General features: G+C 35.8%; 1 protein-coding gene across 1 annotated transcript in view; it reads left to right on the forward strand.

Moving 5' to 3' along the window:
• Tsp_05689 (putative immunoglobulin I-set domain protein) overlaps positions 1 to 16,557 on the forward strand; it is a 50,762-nt gene extending 34,205 nt beyond the window's left edge. Inside the window, exons 50-81 of the mRNA XM_003371997.1 lie at positions 111 to 988; positions 1,653 to 2,024; positions 2,084 to 2,202; positions 2,283 to 2,402; positions 2,699 to 2,855; positions 2,911 to 7,089; positions 7,123 to 7,616; positions 7,667 to 7,988; positions 8,047 to 8,181; positions 8,488 to 8,796; positions 8,855 to 9,139; positions 9,194 to 9,852; positions 9,910 to 10,208; positions 10,274 to 10,415; positions 10,470 to 10,669; positions 10,729 to 10,881; positions 10,978 to 11,122; positions 11,172 to 11,213; positions 11,509 to 11,659; positions 11,716 to 11,836; positions 11,945 to 12,228; positions 12,357 to 12,684; positions 12,741 to 12,919; positions 13,399 to 13,522; positions 13,594 to 13,769; positions 14,141 to 14,473; positions 14,595 to 15,321; positions 15,377 to 15,684; positions 15,734 to 16,027; positions 16,081 to 16,238; positions 16,300 to 16,453; positions 16,508 to 16,557. Of these exons, the coding sequence (XP_003372045.1) occupies positions 111 to 988; positions 1,653 to 2,024; positions 2,084 to 2,202; positions 2,283 to 2,402; positions 2,699 to 2,855; positions 2,911 to 7,089; positions 7,123 to 7,616; positions 7,667 to 7,988; positions 8,047 to 8,181; positions 8,488 to 8,796; positions 8,855 to 9,139; positions 9,194 to 9,852; positions 9,910 to 10,208; positions 10,274 to 10,415; positions 10,470 to 10,669; positions 10,729 to 10,881; positions 10,978 to 11,122; positions 11,172 to 11,213; positions 11,509 to 11,659; positions 11,716 to 11,836; positions 11,945 to 12,228; positions 12,357 to 12,684; positions 12,741 to 12,919; positions 13,399 to 13,522; positions 13,594 to 13,769; positions 14,141 to 14,473; positions 14,595 to 15,321; positions 15,377 to 15,684; positions 15,734 to 16,027; positions 16,081 to 16,238; positions 16,300 to 16,453; positions 16,508 to 16,557 (12,397 nt within the window). The remainder of the gene's footprint in view (positions 1 to 110; positions 989 to 1,652; positions 2,025 to 2,083; positions 2,203 to 2,282; positions 2,403 to 2,698; positions 2,856 to 2,910; positions 7,090 to 7,122; positions 7,617 to 7,666; positions 7,989 to 8,046; positions 8,182 to 8,487; positions 8,797 to 8,854; positions 9,140 to 9,193; positions 9,853 to 9,909; positions 10,209 to 10,273; positions 10,416 to 10,469; positions 10,670 to 10,728; positions 10,882 to 10,977; positions 11,123 to 11,171; positions 11,214 to 11,508; positions 11,660 to 11,715; positions 11,837 to 11,944; positions 12,229 to 12,356; positions 12,685 to 12,740; positions 12,920 to 13,398; positions 13,523 to 13,593; positions 13,770 to 14,140; positions 14,474 to 14,594; positions 15,322 to 15,376; positions 15,685 to 15,733; positions 16,028 to 16,080; positions 16,239 to 16,299; positions 16,454 to 16,507) is intronic.
• The last annotated feature ends 1,291 nt before the right edge of the window (positions 16,558 to 17,848 follow it).

Here is a 17,848-nt window from a genome sequence, read left to right on the forward strand (position 1 = left end):
TGTTTGGAAGATTCTGAGTATCTACATGCAGTATTGCAATATTTCAATTTTGAAAACATTTCGTTTCAGTTGTCCCACACTGTCAAAAATACATTAAACAAAAAATTTAGCAGAGATGTGATAACTGGCCATTGCAGTGCAACGTTACCCGTGAAGCATACTGAGAATTATGACATAGCACTAACGGTTCTTTCCTTTAACGCTAATGCTTTAAGCTGTTGTGAAGTTCATGAAAACATTACTGTGCAAAAATCGGAATCTAGTAATTCGTTGTCAGTATCTCCTGACAGTATTGCGTCTAAGTTCACAGCGGTATCTGATTATTCAAATGTCGAGCAGTGCCTTACAGTGCAGAATAATTTAGAGAATGATATATTCTTTCACAGTGAATTTTCACAAATAGAAGGTGAACTGGTAGTAGCTTCTAATCCTCATGACAGCTACACATGTATATTAACTGTTGCACCATTCTACAACTGCGAGATGTGGCGAAGCGTACTCGTTTGCAGCTGTTGTTATGATGCATTAGTGGAAACTGATGAAGAGGCAAATATAACTTTTTCCTACAACAAAACTACTATAGAATGCTGCACATCGATTTCTTTCGCAAACAGTTACGTAGAAATTTACTGTCCAGAAGATGTCGCAGACATCAGTGTTAAGCTCGGCTGCACCGCTCAGCAGCCTTATCAGCAGAGTCTCAACGAGTCCCAGTGCAGTCTTACGGTGCTAATTGAAAAGGATGAATCAGAAAGTAGAGAATTTATTGATTTTCCTGAAAAGGTCCATAGTGTTACCAACAGGAGTTTCTTTGCACGACAAACATTTTTGGAAGAGACTGTTGATGTACAATTTCGATCGTCAGCAAATAACTGCTTTGCTGACCATACATATCATGAAGGTGGCGACAAAAGCAAATGCGCTGTGATCAAAGTGGAAAACAAAGCAGACGAAGATTTTCAACTGTTTGCACAAGGAATAAAACAAGGTTTGTTGCTCAATAATTTTTCTGAAATATAAAAGCATGAATGCCTGAGAAAAGTCACTTAAATCGCCGTGAGGCGATCACCATAAAGTTTTAGCTTGTGAAACACTGTGATATCTACGTATGTAACATTAGTGAGTGCACTGTAGATTGTTTACGAAATGTTTGCAAAGCAAGTTTTCAACGAATTTCATTACAAATGAACTGATATCACACTGACTAACAACATTAACGAATCTTGTTGAAATGTTTAACTGATCGTTCTTCAATGGAAATTCAACTTTCAATTACGATACCCCGTAGATTATAAAACATAAATATTGGTAACAGTTCATTCTAATTATGTCAGCGTTAACAATTTTACACTGCTCTCACAGTTGATCGGTGAAAATTAGAGTTCTCAATAGAATACATAGAAGTTTCATTTAAAAATTCATGAAAACGTGTAATGAATGGTTCGCTGTTTTGAAATAGGTAAAACAGATTTAAATTTATATAATATAACACACCTAAGGTGAAGTCTACTATGCATGTTATTGTATCACATGCACTGTTCACTTGCAGTTGTCATAGAGATGTAGTCACTGTAGCTGTTAGCAGCAAAGCGCATGACATGCAAAGAATTTTCAATTTCAACCAGTTTTCTAGACTTTTAAAATAGTTTTAGATTCCAAAGCGGAAACTGTTGAGCATATAAAACAGTATTTTGTACCTCATGGTTCAGATACCAAACTAATGGAAAAACTATCTAGCTCAGAAAACTTGGTGCAGTGGTTTATTAATGGCTCGCCTTTAGTAATTACGTCACGACATATTGTTCATACTGAAAATGGCTGCTGCGAGCTGTTCATTTCAAATGTTACTTTTGAGGATTCTGCTATTTACAGTATTGAAACGGATGCAGGATATATCAGGCCTGTCGCAGAACTTATTGTTGAGGGTAATGCACAATTTTTCGTGCTTGCACCATTCCAACGCATGTATACGTTTCACTTTAATAATCCATTCGAAATTGTTAAGCATTTCTACATTTCATCTGGTTAATTGCTGCACTTTATTAGCAAAGGTAAAATGTTATGTAATGTACATGTATTTCAGATTCCACTTCTCCAGACTTGGATAATGCTGTCATTATCACTGAAAAGCCATTTCAGTGTGTTCAACAAAATCTAGATGCTGAACTCCACGGTCCAGAGCAAAATGCTAATACAGATATTGTAAGTCATTTAAGATAGGCAAAATTAAAAATGCAAGAAACGAACTAATTACTTGCAAGTTACTGTCTTTTTCTTTTCAGAATATATCTGAAGATCAGCACTTCTACGCTTCAAAGACGTATGAAATAGACATTTTAGAGAATATCATGAACTTAACTGCTACCTCAACTTCTGAAATAGTGAACGATATTGCCAAAGCTGTAAGTTAGCTGCATTATTCATGATTTACACTGCCTTAATCTTGATGACGATTCACCTATTACTTAATTTACAATTTACAACCAATTACTTCACATTTTTGACAAGGAGCGTACAATTAAAATAATCCACATGTGAACTATGATAAAAGCAGTTGAATTCAATTACCCCTTAGTTTGATATTTTTCAATCAAATTAAGTCAATTTAATATGCCTAGTGTCAAAAGGGAACTTTCGATGAATTTCATTATAAATCTTCTTCTATAATATACGTAAATGAGGTATAAAATTTTTGAAGGAAAAGATCACAGATGTGAAACGTCAGGAAATTGTTGCACATACCGATCTAACAGCTGACATGGCACTGAACCTAATGCGAGCAGAAGAAATTGAACTGAGCATCGCTGAGTCCTCAAATCCTGAGAATGCATGCCTAGAGGTTTTGAATTTATTCGGTAAGACTATTTTACACAATTACTGTTGTTATCCTATATTAGTGGCGCCGTTTAGTTGCACGACAGCGTAGTGATGAAACAATGCTAGCGACAAACACTTTAAATTTAAAAACACCGGAACAAAGTGCAGCACTGTGCTGCAGTGAAGAAGAAAACATTACATCCTTATCTACTATTAATATGAATTTCCTTTTTACACTTGGCCCGCTATCATGTTCCAAAACTGCTTTTAATTCAGAAATGAAGAAAATGCTACACTGCGCAAATATCATCTTAAGCAACGCTCACATGTTTGCATCTTATGACGCTACAGAAAATCTTACTACAGAATGTTGTATAGATGAATCTGACACATGTGATACGCAGTTCAGCAGTGTAGATTGTGGAAAAATGTTGCTGACCTCTACTCTCGACCAGAAAGATGATGTTTCCTATACCGCCTGTGTACATCAACGGTTAAAAGAAGAAACTTCAAGCACGCAATCAAATTTTGTTGACTGCAATTTAATCCACGAAAAGTCTGCAGATCATAAGGAGGCTGTGGCATCATTTTCTGAACAGTGTTCAGATACAATAAGTTCTTCAGTAACGACTGCAACGATCACAAAAAAAATTGTGAGCATTGATGATATTCCAATAATAGCTGTCGGTTCAGAGATCATGGAATCTCTAAGAAAACCAAAAAGAAAAGAAAAGCGAAAAATAAGCGAAATCACTGCAAATGAAAGCTTTAATTGGAACAACGACCTCAAAGTTGAACGGATCTGCATGGAAATTTCCGTTGAAAACTGCAGCAGTTCAATAAAAGCTGAAAGTGTGCAAGCATTAATAGAAGCTGACCATAAGGAAGAAACAGAGTCTATATGTTGTCTTCATCAACCACATTTCTTTGTAGAGTCTGCATTTTTGTTATCACAGAAACAGCAATCTCAAGAAAAGCAAACTTTAAATATTTTGTTTTCTGCAAAATTTGCAGTTTCAGAAAGCAAAATTCTACTACAAGAACTCTGCACAGCATCTGAAGAAGCATATATAAGTATTAAAGAGCACTACGACGTTCATCTCACATGTAAACAAACGGAAGAAGCTGTCAGCAGCACATTGTCACGGACTGTTACAGCTGATGAAGTGGATTTCGAAAATAAAAAGGAAGTGATAGAAGAAAGTGCAATCATAGAAGAACCTACTAAATCCTCATGTACTGCGTTCGACGTGCATGAAAGTTTGCATGATTCTGGAGATGCTTCCTTCCATTTCACATTAAAATATCATCAGTCTGCGCATATAAGAAGAGCATCTGATTTCAGCGAGCTGACGTACACGATAAATCTACCTAATTTAGAAAGAAAACAATACGAAGAAATGCAATTTCAAGATGTAAACTACCTGAAATCACCTGAACAATTATTTAAAGAAACTATAACAACTGAAGAGCAAGTCGAAAATGCCATCCTAGAACATTCTGTCGATGATGTTGCTTTGAAAGTTGAAAGTCAGTCAATACCTGCAAAAGAAGGTGCTTCTGCTGAGATAGAAATCAAAGATTTCTACAAAGGGACGACTGTTATGAATATAATTACCACAGTCATGAAGAAACCTATTTCTGAAGAGGTCACTAAAATACTGGAAATTAATCAAATGGCTGAAAATGCATATTCATGTGGTCAGCTTGCAGAATCAGTGACAAACGAAACTCGAGTGAAAATCACTTGCAAAAAGCCTCAAGAAATTATGGCAGTCCAGGCACTTTTTGCGGAGGTAACAACTTTATTTTCTTATGAATTTCATGTAGGACAAAGAATTTGTAAACCACTTCAAGAAACATCACGGTTACTTTCTGCTGTTGATACTACACAAAGGTATTTTCAAGAAATTTCTGCAGAAGTTGAATGCAGAGCGACTGATGATAATACTTTATCAACTGAAAGAGGCATAGATCTGTCAGTTCACTCAATGTCATCTAGTGCTGTTTCCAAAACGTTTGCTGACATCAAAGTGGTTCTGGAGCAGTCTCCCGCATTAGAAATTACCTTCAACTTGGAAAAAATACGTGAGACTCTGCTTTTCAATGTATGTGACCAGTATTTTAAATTGGAATTACCGCTAAAACAGCTCGACGCCTTCATGTCCATTTTATTACCTTATGCAGTGAACATCACCCATCATTCAGCTGAATGTATTCTTGGAAGTGCAATTAACTTTGTAGAAACAGATGTAAGAAAGAAATCAGAATGTTCACACTGTGTAAAAGAATGCAGCTGTGCTCCTTTCTCTGGATGTGCTATATGCATTTCAAGAGCTAATGTCAGTATGTCTGTCATTCTCGACAAACCTTCAACGTCTCAATCTGAGGCTATGATACCAATTGAACAAAAACTGGGATTAGAATATCTGGACTTTACATATGCTTCTGAATTCACTGCTCCCATTCAATCTGAAGAAGAGGCGCACCTCATAAGTACAGCAAAAACGTCTCAACAGCTGCAACACATCAAAAGCACTGAAAACGTTGTTAACGTGGATGCTAATATTAATGGCTTTGAAGCAAACGCTGAAGTATCCACAATAGCTTTAAGAAAAGAATTTTTCAAGGTATATCACAGCGTTCGTGCAGATGAAATGGAATTCACATCTGAAGGCTTTTTTTCACTGAAGAATAAGGATCAAGTGGTTACAGAAGAAGCAAGCACTTTGAACACTCTTGAAATTTATGAGAATTTCAAAAGAGAAGATGACCATTCTGATGTTACGTTCCAGAAACTGATTATTTATGAAATACCTCCGCTAGACGAAACTCTATCGTTTTCCGTCGTTGCTGAGGAGTGCTGCTTGAAACAGGCGGATCATTCTGAATGCTGTCAAGCAGTAATTGCAGAAAACAAGGTCTGTTTAAGCCATTTCCAATTCAAGCATGTAAAAGATCATATCCACTCATGTAGCTGTGATATTTATTTTTCTAAAGAAAGTGAAGTAGCTCCTTGCACTGTGCAGCTAGGAAAATTGCTACTTCAGTGTACGATGTCCGAATCAAGCTGCTTCCTCTACATTCCGAATGGAAGTAGTCTTGCAGCTGAAACTGAATTATTGGATGCACAGGCAGTTAAAATTCCAGCTTTGGAAATCCTACACACTGAATGTGCCTGTGAAAAGGTTTCGTCATGGAAAGGAAACATAGAGCTTCCTGTGAAAGAAAAAATATGCGTCAGTGATTTTCTTCTCAAAGATTACATCAATTCAGATTTCGATATTACAGTACGCATTGATTCCAGTCATGCCTCGTATGCAATCAAAAACATTTGTATTGTTGCAAGTGACTTAGAAAAAATTACCGTATCCTCCATCTGCACTTGCTTTGAAAAAGGAAGTATAGAAGAAATGACAGAGGAAATATTTGCTGAAAGTTTACTTGGAATCCGAAAATATCGGCACAGACATCTCAAGGATTTCACAGAAGCAGCGTGCTATTGCATAGCTTTAACAAAGCATCAAGAAAGCTTATCCTGCATTTCTTCCTATTTTACATCAGTACGGGAAAGTTGCTTCGCTGATATAAAGCATTTAAAATTGGTTGAAAACTACATTAAGCCTACCACGGAAGAAGCAACTGAATATGATTATGTCAGCGTTTCAACAGCTGAGAAAGTGGATGTCAGCACTATTATGGCTTCCAGTACTTTTCTGGAAAAAGAAATAAGCGCCTTATGTGATATAACCTTTGAGAAGAAAGCAGACATTTCCAGCAGCAATGAATTTGTCATGCATACCAAAAGTACAACAAATGCAGTATTTAGTGTTGAAGGCAATGCGTTTTATCATGTTTCAGCTGAACTAAGCCTCTCTCATAAAAGTGAAAAGGATGAAATATATGAACAAGAAGATGCATCATACTGCACGTGTTCAATAGATGCATCCCTAGAAAAATTACCATCAAAAGATTATGCATATGCATTTGTCGATCTGAGTAATTATGGAAAACGAGTATTCACGTTCAAGCATTTCCGAGACATTATTGAAGCTTCAAGTGTATCATCTAGTTTACAAAGACATCCTCCTGAGAAACCTGAACTTTTTGTTGAGAACCTTTTCGCGACTTCTTCTGATATTATCTATACTTCAGAAAAGGTTAACTTTCAACTGCTGCTTGAAGCAAAAACTTCTATAACTACCATATTTACACGACAGTTATTAAACGACGTCTGCAGTATTACATTACCACAAATGAACCAGTTTGAAGGTATTATTTGTGACATTTCAGAACATCCCTTAGAGCTTGTCACCAGTGTTAAAATAGCACCAGTTATTCCAACTGCACATCTGACAGTTACTAGATTAAGCGATCATTCAGTAAACCTCGAATGGAACCATCCATCAGAAACGACAGAAGATAATATTGATGGATACGATGTGCTGCTGAAAGGCGAAACGGATGATGAATGGTCAGTAGTGGCAATTCTGGATCGCAGTCAAACCCACTGCATACTGGAAGACTTGACCAATTCATATACTTATAAGTTTGCTATCCGAATACGAAAAGAAGATGCACAGAGCGAATTGCTGGAAACAGAAAGTGAAGTATACGTTCAAAGTCGTGCCGTATCCTTACCGAAACGGCCAAAAGGTCCACTTAAAGTTAACGTTAAAACTATGAGTTCGATATATGTTGAATGGAACCCTGCTGACGCTGAAGATTTCATGAATATTTCCAGTTATGTTGTTCTAATTCGAGAAAGCCAGCGTACAACATGGCTTGAAGTTGCAACGGTAAATGCCTAATACGCTGTGATGCATGAATATTAATAATATGTTTTCAGGTGGGTCCTGAAGAAACACGCTGCCATGTTAGCGACTTGAACTCAGGATCTGAGTATCACGTCCGCGTTATAGCAGTAAATTCATTAGGAATTTCCGAACCACTAGAAACGGAACACCCCATTTTAATGGAACGCATACCAACGTTATTAACTCCGCCATCGCCGTGCAAACCGCCGCTTAATGTTCTCTCCGTACACAATACATCAGTTACTTTGCAATGGAATCCACCAGAAGATGACGGTGGTTCTCCAATTACAGGATACGTCATTTCTAGACGACATTTAGCTCAGAAACATTGGGAAGAAGTTGAAAGATTACCTGGTAAGACTTCGTTAATGCTATTCAGACTTAAAATAAAAAGCAATATGCCACTGTTTAGAATTTGTCCTCGAATACACAGTGTCGAATTTGAAGCAAAATGCAAGATACCTTTTCCGTGTAAATGCCGTAAACAGTATCGGTATCAGCGAAGGAACACAAACAACTGAGCCAGTGAACATAAGAAAATGGAAAGGTAAACACTGCGTTACTATAATTAGCCTGCATGTTGACCAAATCAAATGCCTGTAGTAATTTACATTTACATCTTTTAGTTAAATTTTGCCCTAATTTATTTCACTTCTGAATTAGTACTACGCAAGTATTATTGTTGTGGGAAAATGATGAAATATAACAGTATGAAAATAAATCAAATTAAGGAATAGGAATATAATGTTATAATTTGCTTTCTACCTTTAATTACAAGAGTCGCTTGGTGAGGGAAACCACATCGCAATTAATAGGAAATATATTTAAAAAATTACTTTAATTTCATCTGTAGATAAACCAGGTGCTCCTGGAAAACCAACGGTGAAAGAATTGAATGCTGATTTTATTGTTTTACAATGGAGTCCACCAGAAGCGGCTAACAATGCAACTGTTACTAATTATATTGTGGAACGGAGAGATGAAGGATGTGTTCGAAAAAATTGGCTTGTTGTTTCCAGAGGAATGAACCCAAATGCTGAATTACTTGTAGAGCGCCTCATTCCAGGAAATACGTACACATTTCGAGTTTCAGCCGAAAACGATTCAGGAATTGGTCCAGCTAGTGAAATCTCAGATAATATTACCTTACCTCTAAAAACTGGTAAATTCATATCAATTTAAAGAGGAATTTTATCTATTTACTGTGCGCTATTTTGCAGTAGGTATCGCACCAAACTTTCTGACTCTACTAGAAGATACTTCAGTTTTTGAAAATGAAGATATAACGTTCAATGTACAGTTTTGTGGTCAACCAGCGCCACACATTAAATGGTATAAAAATGGTCGTGAAATATGCAGTGATGAAAAGCATCGCATTTCGACTGCTAAAAATCATTCATCATTTCAACTGCTAAACGCCTCAGAAAACGACGAAGGTGAAATTGCCATTGAAGCAGAAAATTGTCATGGAACTGTGACTCAATCAGCGCAACTCAAATTAAAAGGTAAGCTTAATTTCACATTCAAAAAATTTTGCATCTAATCGTATGAAAAATCAGCTGTGGCCAAAATTATCCGCAACGAAATTACCCAAAATGAACTGCTTCGTGGCATTGGTGAAACAGCGCATGTCAGCTTTGAAGTTAAAGGAAGCCCACTGCCTACGGTCACTTGGGAAAAAGACCACCAGCAGTTGACAGTTAGTAACCGCGTATCTGTACAATCAGATGGACCAAGTCAATCACTTGAAATTTCACAGTGCACTTATGAAGATTCAGGTATTTATACATTGAGAGCAGCGAATATTTATGGTGAAGATAGTATTGATGTAAAAATTAAAATCACCGGTGCACCATCTTCACCTGGAAAGCCAGTTGTACTTGAATGCGACGAAGAAAGCATCACGATCAGTTGGACACCACCGTTATACAATGGTGAAGCTGAAATCACGTTATACTATGTTGAGAGTCTTGGAGTGGGCAATGATTGGACTGTTTTTGGAACGACAAAACAAGAAAAATTAACCGCTTCATTTACTGTTGAAGAAACACCAGTGAAATTCAGAGTAAAAGCGGAAAATGTACATGGAATATCAGAACCAAGCGAAGCAACTATCTGGACCCGGATGTTAGAGCAGACCGAAGATATCACAGTTAATCTTACTTTTCAACAATACAAAGAAAAACAGCAACGACAAATGAGCGAATTCGATTCATTGGTACGTATATATCATTTGCTAAATAGCCACAGACATTATTATCCACGTTTGTAACAGGTTTTACCAGTACCCCCAACATCCCTTCACAAAACTGATGGTCAATTACCTGGCAATTTTTATGACAAGTACACTTTGTGTGAAGAACTAGGCCGCGGTGCTTACGGCGTCGTTTACAGAGCAATTGAAAACGCAACTGGACTTACATTTGCTGCAAAAATTATCCAAACTCGACCAGGAATTCCTAAGGATAATGTTTTGCATGAAATTGACATCATGAGTCAGCTGAATCACCCATCCTTGCTCACGTTACACGAAGCGTTTGACATGAACTCAGAAATGATTCTTGTTCTTGAATTGTAAGTTTCATTTAATTAAAAAGTATATTATTTATGGATGGATAATTTATTTACTTTCTGTGAAGCGTTTCTGGTGGTGAATTGTTTGATCAACTGTTGGAAGGAAAAGAAAACTTACCGGAAAAAGAAGTGCGCGAATATATTCGCCAAATATTGCATGGCATCGAACACATGCATCAGAAGCAGATTGTGCATTTGGATTTAAAGGTGCGATCATTGTAAGCAGGTTGTGACTTTATTTTACAATAATATTTTTTTAAGCCTGAAAATATTTTGCTGAGTACGTCATTCTCAAAGGATATTAAAATAATTGACTTCGGGTTGGCGTCCAAACTGAAGAAAAATAAAAGCGTGCAATTATTATTCGGGACACCGGAATTTTGCGCCCCTGAGGTAGTCAATCACCAGTCGGCCAGCTTTTGTACGGATATGTGGTCAGTTGGAGTCATTGCTTATTGCATGTAAGTTGAGTTGAATTTAAATACGTTTGCTTTGCACACAGGGATTTTTGAAATTACAGGTTAAGCGGTATTTCACCGTTTGCTGGCGACACAGATGAAGAAACTCTTGCCAATGTATCTGTCGCAGATTGGAATTTTGATGACAGCATATGGACACAAGTCTCTGACACTGCTAAAGATTTTGTTAGCAAACTCATGACCAAGAATAAAAAGTAAGATCCCCTTCTCTGCGCAGATAACTTGGTTTCTGTACAAATAATGATAAATTGAATTCACTGGAGCAATACCTAATATTTGTATTTTGTAAGAACAATTTTTTCCCTTGCTTTTACCTATTTTGCATTTATGCAGTTTGAAAACCATCGTCAAATGCATTATCAAATTGAACGTTCAAAAATTTATTTTAGTAACAGAATGACAGTGGAAGAAGCATTGCAACATCCTTGGATAACGGTATGCTATTTAATATTTCTTGACATGCCTCACAGTTAAACTTTTTCAGGAAGAGCCTGCAGAAGTTACAGAAATTGCAGCACCTGAAGAGGTAAGTTTGGAAATATTCGTAGCGTATTTATTTCAGGTTTAGCATCAAGTAGGGTGATTAATTATGTGCAGGCTTTGTTTGCATAAATTTATCTTGACCTTTGAACAAAATCATCTTCCTAAGCAAACAAAGGCAAATCTCTTTAACAGACTATTTTTAGCATAACACCATAGTAAATAAATTACTCTAAAAAAGTGCTAAATTACTGTCCAGTATAAACAAAATATGCACCTAATTGTGAAGCAGTGTAATATTTTAAATTTTGCTTCAAAATTAATTCAAGAAACATTTGCAGCGACCAGTTCCCCAGCTTAAGCTTAAGAAAGATTCTATTACAAAACGTCGATGGTCTGATGAATTGCTTCCAATTGGAAAGCTTGCTAAACACAGTGCTATACTGAGACAAGCTTCGATGGATGGAGTATTTGAAAGAGAATTGCATTTAGGTGACAAAGTTATGAAACATATACATTTTCGATGTATGTGATGAAAGTTATTATAGAAGTTCCCGATAAAATTCCAAATATCATTGCGAAGCTTGAAAATACCGTTGCTGAAGCAGGTGATCTGGTTGTCAAACTGAAATGTACAGTCGATGGCAGTCCCCGACCTAATATTTCATGGTAATTTTCGATTTTCGGCTGTATATGCGCTTTATGAACGTTGGCAATGATAATGAACGAAGCAACATTGCCTAATTTTTTATACATCTTATTCCTTTCTTTGTTCAGGTTTAAAAATGGAATAGAAATAACCACTTCGAAGAAGTACAAAATTTTCCATGATAACACTAATGCAGAGTTGAATATTTCCAATATCAGTGAAGATGATGAAGCCGTATATAGTTGCAAAGCAGAAAACAAATTTGGATATGCAGAAACAGCAGCCCGTTTGACAGTAAAAAAAGTAGACAAAGAAGATAGCTTGAAACGCAGTGATTCTGTGCCAACATTCTTTTCTTGTCCTTATGATCAAAACGTAATGGTTGGAGAATCGTTTGACCTACTTGTCCATGGTAATTTGCATATTCATTAATAATTAGAGCAAATTTCACGAATTCGAAGTTTCAATTTTAAATTCAAATAATATTGCTAATAATCAAAACATTCAGTATTGTAAACAAGTTAAACGGATTAATTTTAGTTGGTGGAAAGCCTTTCCCACAGTTAAAATGGTACAAAAACGGAAAACAAATAAACGACACGTCCGAAAAGTACCGAATACAACGCTTTGACGACAAAGAATGCATTACTATTCAGTCATTTCAAAAAGATGATGCTGGTTTGTGGCAGTGCATTGCCATTAATGATCTTGGCACTTGTGAAGTGAAATTTCGACTGACACTTAAATATCCAGAAGAATTCTGCCCGCCAAAAATAATTGAAAATTTGAAAGATATTTCTGTTGAAAATGGGCAATCTTTTCAATTGCAGTTACTTATTGAGGCCAATCCTTTGCCTGAGATAAAATGGTAATAATGCATAAGTTAAAGACTAAAATGTCTGAATGATCACACAAAAACTTTAGGTATAAGAACAATACTGAAATTCACCATGGAGAACACTACAAGATGTATTTTGATGACAAAAACTCAACATATGCGCTCAGTGTAAATCCAGCCTACGTTGAAGATTCTGGAATTTTTAAATGTGTAATTACTAACATAATTGGAAGTGATGAAACATCTTGCAAAGTCACTGTTGAAGGTAGTGGAAAATTATTATCACCACTGTATACAGAAATTCACGCGAAATTTTCACGCTTTAGAGTATAAATATGGTAAAGAACTTACCACGTCAGGCAGCCCACCGTCGTTTCGAATTCCTTTGGAAGATCAGACCGCAGTTGAAGGTGAAGATCACACGTTTGTTTGCTTGGTAGATTCTATACCGCAAGCAGAAATAACTTGGTTGAAAGATAACGAACCCATTGGCACAGTTACTAATCAGAAAGTACAATACCTTACAGTATTAATTTTATTAATAATCATGTATAAATTTTAACAGGTCGAAAATGGAATTTGCAGTCTGGTGCTGCGTAATATTAATCAGAATGATGCGGGTGTGTTTTCTTGTGTAGCTTCAAATGTTTACGGCACCTGTAGGACTGATTGCAATTTTTCAGTTCACAGTACGTTATACTTAGCAATATTTAAGTGGTTTTCAACGGTTAATTATTTGTTCAGGTGAAGTCGAGAATGCACATTATCCTGAATTCTTGCAAATTCTTACGGATGTTACTGTCGAAGAAAATTCACAAATTGCATTGGAATGTCTTGTAGAAGGTATTCCATTTCCAAAAATAACCTGGTATGCAAATTAATTTGTCCAACTGTATATTACCCGTTCATTTATTCGTTCGTTGTAAATTTGAATTTCAGGTACAAAAATGATCGCGAAATTGAAATGACTAATCGCATGATGTACACAGAAGATATTAGTGGTCATTGCGCTTTGCGAATTTTAAATGCAAATGAAAAAGATGCTGGAATTTATTTGTGCCGTGCCAAGAACATTGCCGGCGAAACGACCACTCAGTGTGTTGTCACAGTTGTTGGTAAATGATTCCGCTTATATGCTATTTTATTTGTGCATGATGACACATTGTTTTCTTGACAAACAATCTGACTAGTTTAACTTGAATATGTGTTCCGTGTCAAGAATCAGGGAAACAAAATTTAGCAGGAGGCATATTTATACGAATAGCATTTCATCGCATGATTTACGTAAAATCGAAACTTCCCCATAGTGGATATTCAATTTTTTGCGAATACTTCGAAAATATATAACTTCATGCTCACTTTCGGGGTCTGCTTTAAAAGTATATATCATTTTGTGGATGTGATTTATAATTATGCGTATATTATGACAATCCATTTGCTCATATAGAAAACATATATTTACTGTTAATGTTATTGGATTATTTAGATGTGAAATGCAAGCGGTCAATAAACATTCCTGACGAAAGCGAGTTGGAAAGCGAAAAACAAATCGTCGAACCACTACACATTGTTCAACCTCTGCAAGATGTTTTTGCTACTGCTGGAAAATCCATTTTAATGGAATGTGAAATAAGCAGTAGCCCGAGGGCTTCAGTTCAATGGTTTAAAAACGGGCAGTTTATAACAGAAAATGCAAATATGCGTCTTGTTTTCGATGGACGCAAAGCGACTCTGCGTATCATTGAAGCATCCATTGATGAACATCAAGGCGAATATATCTGCAGAGCAACTGCATTGGATTCAGTAGTGGAAACTAGAGGTTCGGTCACTTTTAAGGGTAATAGTTTCTGCTTAATTTCACTAAGCTCATTTTAATAAGCGAATAATATTAAGCTTTGATTTAATTTTAATTTTGAAAAGTAATTTTCTTCTTCTGATAGACGAAGGAGAAGAACAACATTCAGACTTGCGTTTCACTTCAATTCCTGAACAAGCAGCTCCAATTGTGTATTCTGAAGTTGAAGATATTCAGAATGTTTTAAAAAGACCAGTAGCGGATGACGTGGAATTGACTTGGAGCGACAAAGAGACACTTATTGACTCATTTTACATAACTGAAGTTGAAAAAACCAGCTTGACTTTGTGTTGGTCAGAAAAGGGTCAACATCACGAAGCAGCTTTGTATAAAATTTTTGTCCGGCCACAACATGCTAGCAAATGGACTGAAGTTGGAATAACAAAAAATAGTGCATTCCATGTTATCAATTTGCAAGAGGATACTGAGTACGAATTTCTTGTTACTGCTAAACGGCAGAAAGAATGGGAAAAGCCAGTCCAATTATCCGTTCCTGCAGACAAATCTAAAATACGAACTTTGCCCAAACTGCATTGTCTATCCGATTTGAATGTAAAATTGAATGTGGGAGAAAAATTGAAAATAGTTTGTCAGGTTGATGGAAATGTGACATCAGTAATTACCTGCTATAAAGGTAATACCAAAATACAAGACGATGATCGGATCATTGTACAGCACCAAAATGATGGTACTATACTGCTGATGATTGAGTCAGTTCAAGAAAATGATTGTGGATCTTATACTATATATGCGGAAAATGAGTATGGTTTTTCTTACCAAACGGTTACCGTTACTGTCACTTCTGCTAATGTGTATGTATTTCTTATTTTCCTTTTTGCATGGAATATATTTTTGTTTCAATTTCAGTATATCAGAACAGAGAGAAACTCCGAACATTCCGTGCATTCTTCATCCTCTAGTTAACCAAACATTACGTACCGGAAAAACAGCAACATTAACATGCCGTGTTCGTTGCATACCACCTGGAAAAATTAGATGGTACAAAAACGGTCAGAAACTAAAATCTGGCAATCGCTATCAACTTCTCGCCTCCAAGCATCAAGCGTATCGATTAATGATTCACAATGTCGATGAAGAGGACACCGGATTATACCAAATGGCGGTGGAGAATGAATATGGCCGTGCCAGTACAGAATGCATGCTGACAGTAAAAGGTATGAATTATTATTTTTTCCAATGCCACATATGCAATAGTGTGTTTAGGTGGAGTTCAACACAAGGCCCCATTTGTTGAAAAATCCTTGGAAGATGTTCGCACGAATGTTGGAAGCAAAGTTGTATTAAAATGCAAAATCACAGGCCAACCAAATCCGTCAATAATCTGGCTTAAAGATGGACAGAAGCTGAAAAGTTCTCGGGATATTCAACTAAATTTTGATGATAACAATTGCATGCTCATTATTCATTCTGCCGCAGTGGAAAACACTGGTCTGTACGCATGCTCTGCTACCAATCTTGTCGGCACTGTCAACACTGAATGTCGTTTATTAGTTGAAGGTAAATTTTATTTTTATCATTATCATAATCATAATTACAATATAAATGTTCAGTTCCCCCTGATAATATACTGTCCAAATACAAAGCGCCTGTATTTACGCTAACACCAGAGCTGAGGCTTGCAGCGCTGGAAAATGAAAATATTCATTTGCAATTTGAAACGTATTCTGATCTTCCAGTGCGCTTTACCTGTCTGAAAAACAAACTCCCGGTAAGAAAGTTCTTTCTTTATTTATTTTTTACAATAATAGCACAATATTTTTATAATGCAGGCAGATGCTGGCAGATTAAACACTCAGATTTACGAAGGAACACATATGTCATGGACGATTAATAACGCAATGATATCAGATAGCGGCGAGTACACTTGTATTGCAGAAAACGATGTCGGCAGTTCAGAGTTTACATTTAAAATATGGATCACAAGTAATGAAATGCCATGAGGAAGTTTTCATGTTTTCTATACTGAAATATTTTAAGATTTATCACAGTGCAGCGATGAAGAAATGCAAGAGCTGAAAGAAAAGTAAGTAGACTGTTATTGCATTTGCATATGTTCACCAATTTTTTCTCTCCCTAAAATGATCAACATATAAAATTAATCCTCTAAACTTTTTAAATTAAATCTGTAATTATAACACATTATATCACATTTCCTTGGATTATGTATTATTCCGTTTATGATTTGCTATGAAAACTGATATTAGTTAGTTGTTACATCGACCATTTTATTGCACGTACACCAGAAGGAAGCTTTGTGCGCTTAACATATGCGAAAACTTTAATTTGTTTAAGCTTATACTTCAAAACATCTATCCAGTGCTTTGAAATAATAATGTTCCTAACGCAAACTTTAAGCTGAAGCAGTTTAGTTTTGCGCTTAATATTTCACTTTGATTTATTGTCTTTAAGCAAAAAACTTTAAGCATTCATTTTAATGATTAGAAGTTCATTTACTAAAGGCACACACGCATGTGGCAGCAAATAATTTATAAGTTTAACATGCTGTTAGAGAAGAGTGATTCAGATCGTGTGAGTGAATTAGTAGTGTACTCGTTGATGTACATTAACAAAAAGCATAATGTTACTCCAGTGCTTTTATTAATTAAAGAGTGGCGAAATAAATGTAAAATTGAATGCAGGAGTGTACATCATGAAACTATAATGTAATAATCAACTTGCCCCTAGTAATATAGCAATAATGTGATATTTGATTTTCTATACAATGAAAATTGCTCTATTATCATTTCGAAGCTTTCGAAGAACGGTATCAGCTGGGATGGTCCCACTTGGGCTCAATTGTTCCCATTCGGTCCCACTGTTCATTTATTGGTCGTTGTCCTCGCTATTTTATTAGTCCGTAATCTCGCTATTTTATTAGACCGTAAAGTCTTTTTCGTATTGGTTTTCCTTGTCTAATTGCTCATTGATTCAAATCTTTCCCTTGTGATTAGCTGTAATATTTTTTCATTTTATTGGTTCAAATATTCCATTTAGGATTACGTAACTTTAATAATAGTGACGTAACATAAAAATGAAAATATTTATTATTCCAAAATTTTATTGTCTGTTTTAAGTTTCGTCATTCATTGAAATTTTGTTTATTTAAATATATTATTTGTTGCGTAGTCTATACTTTTTCATTATCAGTATTTTTGAAAATAATTTTTATCATTGTCCTCTATTTTATTGTACCAAAGTGACGTTATATCAAATGCGATAGTAATCATTCAGAAGAAAACATTACAAAAAATAAGTTAAATAGTGATTTTTATTTTTCACTAGCCAACAGCACTAACAACAACAATAGTAAACAACATA

Source organism: Trichinella spiralis, assembly GCF_000181795.1.
Source record: "Trichinella spiralis strain ISS 195 chromosome Unknown Scfld9, whole genome shotgun sequence".
Classification (NCBI taxonomy): domain Eukaryota; kingdom Metazoa; phylum Nematoda; class Enoplea; order Trichinellida; family Trichinellidae; genus Trichinella; species Trichinella spiralis.